The 11,046-nt window shown below is 39.4% G+C and overlaps 1 protein-coding gene across 3 annotated transcripts; it reads right to left on the reverse strand.

The window, feature by feature from the left end:
- Positions 1-827: 827 nt before the first annotated feature.
- Positions 828-9,257, reverse strand: cyp27c1 (cytochrome P450, family 27, subfamily C, polypeptide 1). 3 transcript variants are annotated; one of them, XM_068311044.1, is made up of 9 exons: positions 8,818-9,257; positions 7,323-7,459; positions 6,930-7,129; positions 6,373-6,582; positions 5,306-5,469; positions 3,197-3,363; positions 2,858-2,936; positions 2,443-2,646; positions 828-1,879 (listed from the first exon to the last, which is right to left on the reverse strand). In XM_068311044.1, the coding sequence occupies exons 1-9, from the start codon at positions 9,103-9,105 to the stop codon at positions 1,760-1,762; spliced, it is 1,569 nt and encodes a 522-aa protein (XP_068167145.1). In that variant the 5' UTR covers positions 9,106-9,257; the 3' UTR covers positions 828-1,759. The 3 variants fall into 3 exon arrangements, with proteins under 3 accessions (XP_068167145.1, XP_068167135.1, XP_068167153.1); XM_068311034.1 differs by having other exon boundaries at positions 7,323-7,513; XM_068311052.1 differs by lacking the exon at positions 828-1,879 and having other exon boundaries at positions 2,506-2,646; positions 2,832-2,936; positions 7,323-7,513.
- Positions 9,258-11,046: the final 1,789 nt, after the last annotated feature.

The following is an 11,046-nucleotide window of genomic DNA, read 5'->3' on the forward strand; positions in this document are numbered from 1 at the left end:
CAACTTAAGTTTTATTCATCTTTTTAAAAAAAACATAAATCTCCGCCTACACCTTAAGAATATGCAAAGGTATTTGATGCTTTACCAAAGGGTGTAAAAATGTTATTCAGAGGTGTTTTTTTTCGTGTACAACCTATTCCTCTTCCCAAATCTGTAGAAAGTTTCTCAACCCAAATTGAGCAGTATAACGATTTATTTGTGAACAGTACGTCCTGATTATTCCATGTCACATATATTGGAGATATATATTAGAGACCAAGCCAATAGAACTTGTTGATGAAATAAGGAGTTTTTCTGGATGTTTATCTACATTGTAGTTGCAGCGTACTATAAAATTCAAGCCACCTAACCTCGAAAAACCATAGTTGGGAATAAAGTTCCAAATGGAGATGGGATTTTTAGAAAATGTTTAGCTCAGTTGATTTTAAAAGTATTATTGAGGGTAATGAAATCTGGGACATTTAATCCGCTAATTTCATAGTCATTCATCATTGCATGTTTTCTAATATAATGTGCTCTATTCTTCCTGAAAAAAATTCAAAAGCATACAGAAAGAGCAAAATAAGTCGGTTGAGATAAACCTTCTGCCTTGAGAGAAAACTTATTCCTCGTATTGTCAAAAGTCTTTGCACCCATTTGTTTGTGTTTCTTAAGAGGTGGAAAATTTGTTAGAATTCAATTCTTTTCATCTCTTCAAATGACTACACCTAAGTCATTTCATTCTAGATGGAAATATTGCAAATGCTTTGATCATTACAATTTTTAAAGGATCGTGGATAGACAAAGAACAACATGCAATGCTAAAATAATTTGATAATTTTATTGTTTCCAGTTTCACTGGACTACAGTACAAGTAAAAAATAAAGGAGAGAGCAGATAAATACAATGATACAAAACGTTTCCATTTTCCTTCATGCAAACCAGTGTGATCCTTCATAATGGTGCAACCCAACAACTTGTTTCTTACACTTGCACAAACTTCTCAGTGACATACCTTATCATGCTCATTAGAAAAGAGTGAAACTTATGTTCTTGTAAAAATACTTCACATAAAGACAACACAAACCCAAAATACTGAAACATTATTTTGTTTTGATTCAAATGTATCATGTAAAAAAAATACATAGACATGTAACTACTCAAGCAAATATTGTAATTTAATTAATTCATTAGTACTGAAAAAAATGTTTTGATTTCAAAATTGTGAATAAAAACATTTTCATGTAGAAAAGGAGTTACCTGCTACAGAATTCTGATTTGTTAACCCAATGTTAAAGCTCATTATATACATACTGTACCTCTAAATGCAGTTTATTTTTTTAGTACATTCATGGTTGCCCTTCATCATTCTCAGTGAATTACTTTCTCAAAACGCAGGGAAGAATCAGTGTGATTATGCCTTATTGTGCGTGTACACATTAAATACATGCATGTACATTAATGAAAAGTGAAGGTTTGAATACACAGATTATAGTTCATGTATCCATCCACTCGCTATTCTCAATAGACTGAATGGAGAGAGTCCGAGCTGCAGTTAAAACATACAGTACATAAAAGAACATTCTTTGTCTTTATATTATCAGTCCAATACTGTGTTTGTGTCCTCCTGACTAATGAGCAGGAGAACATAAGACACATTTCTCCTCTGAGTAAAACCTCAGTCTCAGCTCATTAGCTACAATCTAAAAATGGAGTGTTTGTTAAAAGCAGTGTATTGCAACCCCTAAAAACAGTAGAGCTTATGGAGAAGGGACTGCATCTACTTTTCCCTGTCAATGAACTGCAGGTGGATGGGGGCAGCAGGGCAGAGTAGGCCATGAGTTTTGGCCTGGACATCACCAGTGATGGGAGACATGCGAATGTGGAACCGTTGTATGAGCTGCACAAAGAACAAAAAAAATGAATGTATTAATCAGAAATGCAGCTCATTTTGGACGTGACACATCAAATGTGATACATTTTCAATTACAAGTAGCACAAGTAGGTAACCAGTAGACTTCATCTGGTGTTGGCAAACAAGGAAATATTCAGAAAGTGACTGAAATGTGCAAATATTGGGAAGAGGGTAAATTAATCCAATTTTTTTGCCACCTTATACATGTCGATGACTCAGTATCAACATTTCCCATCAAATAGATCAACAAAATCCCAAAATATTCTGCTGTACAGATGATTTATTCATTCATTTAAGCTAGAGTTATCACTTATACTGTATGTTCTAATTTTATCTCAGAAGATAAGAGGAATACGTCAGTGTGGATCATCGACTAATCATGCAGATCTTTTGAGTATTATAGAGTAACTCTATGCAATTTTCAGCAATTCTGATTTTCTTACATTTTCTACTTATTATCACTTGAAATGACATATTTTGGTTTAGCTGTCTACGTGCATTATCCAACAATAAAAACTTTTGAAAATGAATGTGGATTACTCCCTTACCCTTGTCAGAGCAAGATGCATCTCTAACTCTGCTATTCTCCTGCCTATGCAGCTCCTGATGCCGTAGCCAAAGGGAATGGAGCCAAAGTTGTCGACACGATCTGTGGAATGTTTCCGTATCCAGCGATCCGGTCGGAAGTCTAGTGCATCAGGGAAGTTCTCTTCATCCAAAGATGTCGAGTAGTGACACAAGGCCAACTGAGTCTAACAGAGCGGGAAAACAGGGGGAAAAAATGTCAGCTGTGAAATGAAAACAGCTGTGCTATTGTACATGCTTCTGTAGGAACGAGAAATGAGTAATGCTGAATCGTGTTACATCTGGTTTCACTGTAATGTTTTGTTTGATTCATTTTTATTTCTTCCACACATGCACACTCTGGAAGACTCACATCTATTACATCTTCATCAGTCTTACCCCTTTGGGAATGAGGTATCCACCCACCACCAAGTCATCCTGGGTAATCCGGCCATTGCCTGGGAGAACTGGAAAAAGCCTGCTCCCAGGGAGGGGCATACAGATACAGTTATTCAACAGCAATATAAATTAATCCAAAGAAGTGCAAGATAAGTGTTGAAAGCAACACAGTAAAAAACAATAATGTACAAACACAAAACATCTGGATGTATGAAATACAAGGCGGCTGCTGCTTTTGAAAGTGTTTTCAACAACTAGCCACATTTATTCCAAGTTAATAAGCAAAAACAAGTGGGAGAAGATGATGCTTGAAAATTAAAAAATCCATAATGTGAGCACCTGAGAGTCTCTTTGACCAGCCCTCGGACGAGAGGCAGGTAAGGGACATCGTCAGCTGTAGCAGCTTTTTCAGGTCCCAGAATCCTCATGACTTCCATGTAGATTTGTTGTTGCACATTAGGATGCCGTCCTAACAGGTAGCTGGCCCACGAAAGAGTGAAGGATGTCTAGGAAAATGGATAGGAAATTATTTAACACACTATATCACTATTGCTTATTAGCCCATTAACTCTCTGATCAATTGTTTTTCCTTTGTTTGAATGCAATCTCTCACTACTCCTCCTCACCAGGCAACTTCTGCCAATTCTTACCACATATCTCATGACACACCCTGATCATTTTTTCCCCCTCTTTCCTTTATTGCAACCACACTACATACTTGTTTCAGTCAGTATGCTGTTCTCAATTGGCTTCCCTTTTCTGTCTCCCACGTTGCTGGCCTTTAAATTTCCTTGACTTAGGCAGATGAGCAAATGATGTGAAACTAAGAGTCATTATTCTTGAACTGAAATCACATTATTAGTGACTGTAAGACACACTGTTTTACTCAAGTCTGCCTCTTACGTCATTTCCCAGCAATCTATCCATCTTTCATATTGGCCTTCCTCATTTCAATAAGTGTATATCTCAGAGTTTGTAAAAAAAATAAAAAATATAAAGAGGATGTGTTGTTTTCGTAACATCACAATGAATAGACTCGAGAGGTCAGTTCAAGGTCAGCATCTCTGAGTGGACTAACTAATGAGCAAAAGAGTCTCTATCCTTCTAAAAGAAAAGCCCTGTCATCCTTTTCACTGTTTAGTCTCCCTCCTCCCTCTTCTCTTCTTAAGATTTGCCCTCTCACTCCGTCATCACCCTCACCCCATCTAACCGACATGAACTTAATCAACGCCAGCCGGGGCAGATGCTGGCAACACCTCAGACAAAGCCTGAGAGGAATCATATGACAACAACGCATCCCAGCCCTAAAAGGCTTAGGCCTCCCCCCTTTTATCCCCCCACGTCTTCTCTTCATTTTCTACCATCCATCGTACACACATCTCTTCTTTCCTCCCACCTCTATTCCTCCAGTACCCCAATCTTTGGTGTTTCATGACAGTATCCGTCTTCCTCACGCCTCCCCCTCTTACCCACCCCCCCCCCTTTATCTCACCTTTGCCCAGTCTGCGCTATAACTCTGGCTGTGGCTAACGTGTCTTGACAGCTCTTATGTGCACCGAGTAAAGGCATATGCACCACAGGGTCAGGTAATGGCTCAGCTAAGCCCACCCCCTACTAGGACATGGCCGTTGCAACAAGTTCAACAAAAACACACACACCCTTTTATCCCGTGGCCCCCAGCTCAGAACAAAACACTCTACACCATAATTCTCATTGATCTGACAGTAGCCCAAACAAATTAGGCAGTAACTGTGCACATGTGCACACAGTATCCACACAGAGGCAAATTCACACAGTTAACACCAGTAAAGCGTGAAAGTGTTGGGAAAATAATCATTCTTATTGGGTAACTGTTCTTTTTTTCTCAGAATTATGGATTTTAATGATTTCTTTTTTTTAAACGGAGTTAATTTTCTCCAGGCATTTGATGACTCAGTGGGCAGTGGGCCAACCATGTAAAAGTATCCTGGGCTTTTAAGATACCCCTTCCCCCTTCCTGTGTTTCCTACTTCCACGTTCAATAACTTGCCAATTAAACAGAGAAAGAAATCTTCCAAAAATGATACTTCCGTGGTCTTAAACCCAGCATTGAGGTCTGACAGAGGGGGGAAAAGACAAGAGGCCCCCTGTGTGGATCTGAAAGACAAAGACAAATGACAAGAAACTATATCTGAGTGAGAACAAGTTTGTCAGTGGGACAATGTGTAACCCCCCGATTCACTGCTCTGACCTGACGCTGGCAGAGCTACACAGGCATGGATATGGCGCCAGAAACCCAACCCTTGAAACTCAACACTGACTCAAACACACACTCAAACACACAGGCAAAGTACGCACACAGAATTCCCTAACCCTCCAATTCCAACTAAAACCATATTTTTTTGCACCTCCATATGTACAGTATGTATCCTACTACACTTCATTTAGACACACACAACAAATACGCACCGTGTCAACCCCAGCCAGCAGCATCTCCGTTGAATTGGCATAGATCTCCTCAATGTTCATCTCCTTGGTAATAAGCATATGTGTGAGCAGGCCCCCCTTCACCTCCTCGCCCTGTTTCAGCTGGGACTTGATCTCAGCGAACCTCTTATTTACATGAATACGGCCTGGGACGAGACCGGGAAGTTGGGATGAATGAGGTGTGGGGGGTAGAGAAGGAAAGAAGAGAGAGGAAAGAACCGGTTATGTAACAAAGGAACCCCATACTCCCCCATGGTACAGCACTAGTGATTTATATCAAATCAACATTCCTTTCTATTGATTCAAGGTGACGCATCCACAAAAACTTGATCAGACATTTAGTTATTTAAAAAGTAACACAGAGAAAACACACTGTAATTTATCTACAGGTCAAACTAGAATGACCTTTCCTCGCCAAGGAAATGATGCATCCCTGTACTTTATTTTCTTCTGGATAATATCAAAAGTTTTTGCTGTGCGTTTGAATGTGTACATTTCAATCTCATTTTAGTTAATTAACATTTGAACTTGATTTGTGACCCCAAAAATGAAGAGATATTATGTCCATCAATTTAATTTGTGAAATTATAAATTTTTGCATATTTGTATATATGCAGGGATTTTAAATGCAAGAGAAAGAGTAAGTTCAATTTAAAGGATTTTTATGTTGCAAATCTAATTTGTTTTTCAACAAGTCACCCAAAGAGAATTTTGTATGATGTCCTTCATCAAGAACGGAAGGGATCATTTATGCATGTATGAGAATGATGATCTTCATGCATCATTCTCTGCAGAGTTGCATAATTTCTTCTGTGGCTCTAGAAATGTTTTAGAAATGTTGTTATGAAAAAACAACTGCTGCTGATGACTTTAGGTGTTGAACCTTACTATAGGCTACTCTTTGTTCTCCCTGCTTTAATCTCCATGTTCTAAGTCCCAATGTTGTAAGGTGTACAATGTACACTAACTGCTGGAATATCTACTACTACTAAAAAAAAGAATTTACATGCTTCCTATTATACTTAAATTACAATATGTGTAATCCTTACTGAATTTGAATAGGCCATCCCAAGAAAGACAGAACTCCCTCCACGGTCTTGGGATGACAGGCCGGAGCCACTTGGGAATTGCACCGGCATACATGGTTGTCTTGAAGGAGCTGAACATAAGGTGCAGTGCACTAATGTAGTCTTGGGTTTCCTGGGGAATCTCATTTTCCAAACAGCCTAGTCGACATTCATACAGAATGGCTGCCACACCTGTAAAGATGAACAAGGGGAATAACTTTAAGAGAGTTTTCATAGTTTTATTACATGGATTCCTTTCCCAGAACTCGTATTGTTGTCAATGGAATAAAAATCAAACTCTATCGATGCACAGCTGAGCACAGCAGTGACTTGAATCGTTGGGTTGAAAGCATCACATGTGAAAAATCTAAATTTGTTAGGGTTCAATCACATCAAATGTACATTCTTCCTTTTCCTTCTCATTTCACTATTGCCCCTTCCTCCCTACCTTTTGTCCTCTAGGATAGCATCACTGACCAACATCCATCACACTACCCAAATTTCAATTTCTTCACATCCTGCGTCAGATTTTTTCTTACCTTCCATAGCATATTTGAAGAAAAGGTCATTTACATTGAAGACAGTAACTCCAACAGAGTCCTGGGATCGTAGAACACAAATTCGCTTTATAAGGTCGTCTACCACTTTGTTTACATCATCGGAGAAGACGGCTACGTCACGTGGGCGCATGATGAGCTGTCTGAGCACACTCCGCATCCTCAACCAGTCTTCTCCTTCCCTTTGAAACAGGAGACAGGGGGAATTTTCAGAATGTCCATGCGGAGGTTGTATTTTAATATTAAATAATCATGAACACTTGTAGGACATAACTTAGCTTTATAATATTATCAAGTTTACACAAGCAAAAGCATTGAGAAGTAAACAGCAGCTGTTCGCCCAGACTCAATGTTCAAGAGGTGAAAGGGACTCACGCAGAGATGAGACCGGTGGAACGGCCTCTCATGTCTCTGTACTCCTTCCAAGACTCCATATTTGCTCTCTGCGGGGCAACACCCTCGGCCCTCAGCACCTCAGCCACCAGATCACGATCTGCCACTGAGACCACTAGCTGGGGCCCAAAATAGGACTTGAAAATTTTGCCGTATGTCTTCTTGTGCTTCATCTACAAAGCAGCAGACACCAATTAATTGTTTGATAGTTTCATAAAAAATTATGTGAACATCCAATGTTAACCTAATTTACAAGGACGGAGACATGATTAATTTAATTAAATGTTGTAACTATGATTTTTAGGTTTGATCATTGATTTAGCTTTGTAAAGATATTATAAATGACAATAGAACTCATTTGATTTAATCATGTTGATTACTTTAGATAAAAACTGTGATGTCATACACTAATATTGAATAGGACTGTATGCTAGACATACCAATGAAGAAATTAACTCTATAACCAAGGTGTAACACTGGCATTATTTAAAGTCTTAATTACCATTATTTGTTTGAATCAAAGACATTATCTACTGAATGTCTATGAGAAATAACACGTTGACGCTTCTGTTTCTTAAATAAGCCACAATATACGACTTGTGTGTGTCATTAATTCTGACCTGATCTTATCCACAGTAGTAATTGTTGAAATTTTGATTTAGGATAAATATCTGTCCATGTTTTTCCCTGTATTGCGCTACCATTTCACTTCATCATGCCGAATAATTTCCAGATTCATTTAGTAAATGTGGCAATACTTAGTTCCACCTAGCAGCGACATTAATAGTTAAAAAAAACTATTTCTACAACTTCGGGATAATCAAAGTACTGATTAGATTTTAATGAGATATGATAAAACATTATTACAGACTCCCAAGTCCAAAAAACAAGACATTACATAAAACACTAAAATCAATTCGTGATTAAAATTCATGATAAAGGAAAATAGGAATCTCTATAATCTGAATACGGAGAAAGAAACTAAAATAATGAAGATATTAAATTTATAAAGAGGTGTGTTAACCTCACGCTACAATTTTGAAGATGTGCTGATACGCACAAGTAACAAAAGAAAACGAGAGCATCACTAATTACAAAGTTTAATTCAAATACATATTTTTGATATTTGGGTACAAAACTGGGTCTTTTGGATATTTTGGCTAATCCGCACATTTATCCATTTTTAACTTTAACGTTTTCTCTTCAAGCCAGAAGAGTTTTACACATTTTTCGGATGCATCATGTAGAGAGCAAACGCATTTTCTTGTTTCATGTAACTAAGGACGATTACAAAACTCATAACTTGGAGTGGAAATCTGACCTGCGGCCAGACTCCTGGTGCGCTTTTACGCAACGGTCTGTGCCATTTTACGCAGAAGTGGCGAATCTTACTGACGCTCAGATTACATAGGCAGAGAGGATTTCTGAGAAACTGAGCTAACCGCAGCACCAAGTGTCAATGAATGAGTACAATCACCTGTATGTCGTGAATTCTACTAAACCCGTCTCTCCAGAAGAACTCGATTAGGTTGGATAAGGTGCTCGGTCCAGGCATCTCCTTCAGGGTCTTGACAACGGTTTTCTCGCCGGCATTCCGCGGAGTCAATCTCTCTGGAACGGTTTCTCCTCCTGCGGTGGAGACCTCAAATGCCTCGCTGGCTGCTGACTTGTGTAAGGCGCGTAAAATGAAGAAAAGTTGCTTATTTAACCGGTCGCCTTGAAAATTCCTCCAGCATGTTAGCGTCATCTTATGCAGGGTTGCCATTGTTTTTGATACTTTTTTCCGCTGATTCTTGAAATAAATTAATCAAGAGTTCACATCTGCAAATGCATGTTCCTGACACGTGCAAAACGCGGTCCTGTCCGTGCGGTAGTGTAATGTTCGGCAGGAATGTATCGGGGATCCTTTTAAACAGTTGCGTGTTCGACCTCTGAAATGGAAGAGGATTGGACATTCGGCAAAAAGAAGGGAGGGATATCACGGTGGGCGTTTCCGCTTAAAAAAAAAGCTGTTGCATTCATTCTTTAGAAAAGGAGTGCGTTGCAAACACTGTTACATCACACCAATTAATCAGCCTGCGTGAACACACACACACACACACACACACACACGCTCACGCACGCACGGGCGCGCGTACGTTTAGTGAATAGTAGTGTGGTCGACGTCACAGTCATGAGTCAAACTAAATGTTTAGTTTTTCCTGCAACGCGGGGAAATCCCTCCCACGGTGCGCCTCACGTCAACACGTGCTCAAACCATCAGTCGTTCGTTACTACGACTGTAAATGTTGACGGTTCGTTCAGATTGAAAGCTTGAAGTTTAAAACTACTGATGGACTGCAAAGACAGACTGCCAAGACAAATAAGATTTTATTGGCACTGAATTGCATATGCCCCTCTCTGGAACCAAACAGTTGAACATTTCTGGAAGATTAATTGTAGACAAGGACCAAGATAGAAGCTATGTAGTCTTCTTGTAATTAGTTAGTACTAATTCGTCTCAGATTGCACTCAAAGTTGGATTAAAGTGTTGGTGTATAGACCAATAGACCTAAAATTGCTTTGTGAAAAAACTGGGATTAAACTGAGGAGGCCTCAGATAGGGGCCACTGGGTGGTTCCCTGAAGGATGGTTGAGCAGGAGTGGATATTTTAATTAGGTATAAGGTTCTAGAGGATTTTTCACAACCAGATTTCAACTGGGAGGAATCCAGCAGGGACACTTTCTTCACTAGGTCTAACATTGGGGAAAAAGAAATGTGTAGACAGTAGCCCAGGTCATCTTGGTAGAGTAGGTTATGTAGCTGAATACATCAGTGGGCTTAATTTTCTGGATCATCATTCATCGTATTTCATTATCTGTATATTATCTGGGGTATTAGGATCACTCTTCTGTGGTTCTTCTTCATGTGCAGCTTTCATTGTAAGCCAGTTTTTAGGAGTTAATTTCAACCTCCTGCAGTTGCTGATTATGTTTTTATTTTTGTCTTTGAAAATACAAAAACCTGTACAGCTTTACCCAAAGCTGTTTAAATCAATCCACTGCATTAAAAACGTTTCTTGAAGATGTTTCACCTCTCATCCAAGAGGCTTCTTCAGTTCTAATGGTGGTTGGTCTTGTCCCAGCGTATTAACCTGTGAGGTGTGGTTTTTAGGGTCAACAGTCCAGAGCAATGGAGAGTGTGGAAAAGAGCTGAAGAAGGGTGTACAGGCAGGATGGAACAGGTGGAGAAAAGTGTCAGGTGTGATGTGTGATAGAAGTTTCAGCTAAAATGAAAGGAAAGGTGTACAAAACTGTGGTGAGACCAGTGATGTTGTTTGGTCTAGAGACAGTGTCACTGAGGAAAGGACAGGAGAGTGACCAGGATGGATAGGATCAGGAATGAGTACATCAGAGGGACAGCACATGTTAGAGGTTTTGGAGATAAAGTCAGAGATGCCAGACTGAGATGGTTTGGACATGTCCAGAGGAGAGATAGTGAATATATTGGTAGAAGGATGCTGAGTTTTGAACTGCCAGGCAGGAGGCCTAGAGGAAGACCAAAGAGGAGGTTTATGGATGTAATGAGGGAAGACATGAAGGTAGTTGGTGTGAGAGAAGAGGATGCAGAAGACAGGGTTAGATGGGGGCAACTGATTCGCTGTGGCGAATGGAAAACATAACCATGGCCTGGATAAATGAGAACCTACACAGACACCTATACAGA

The sequence above is a fragment of the Antennarius striatus genome, chromosome 1 (assembly GCF_040054535.1).
Source record: "Antennarius striatus isolate MH-2024 chromosome 1, ASM4005453v1, whole genome shotgun sequence".
NCBI classification, from domain to species: domain Eukaryota; kingdom Metazoa; phylum Chordata; class Actinopteri; order Lophiiformes; family Antennariidae; genus Antennarius; species Antennarius striatus.

What these genes read in the sequence shown, in the direction of transcription:
- cyp27c1 (XM_068311034.1), bottom strand. Translation starts at nt 9,105, where the DNA reads ATGGCAACCCTGCATAAGATGACGCTAACATGCTGGAGGAATTTTCAA. An exon ending in CTTCAAATATGCTATGGAAG is followed by an intron (nt 6,583 to 6,929) that starts GTAAGAAAAAAT and finishes TCATCTTTACAG; the next exon opens with GTGTGGCAGCCATTCTGTAT. An exon ending in GATACCTCATTCCCAAAGGG is followed by an intron (nt 2,647 to 2,857) that starts GTAAGACTGATG and finishes CCGCTCTGTTAG; the next exon opens with ACTCAGTTGGCCTTGTGTCA.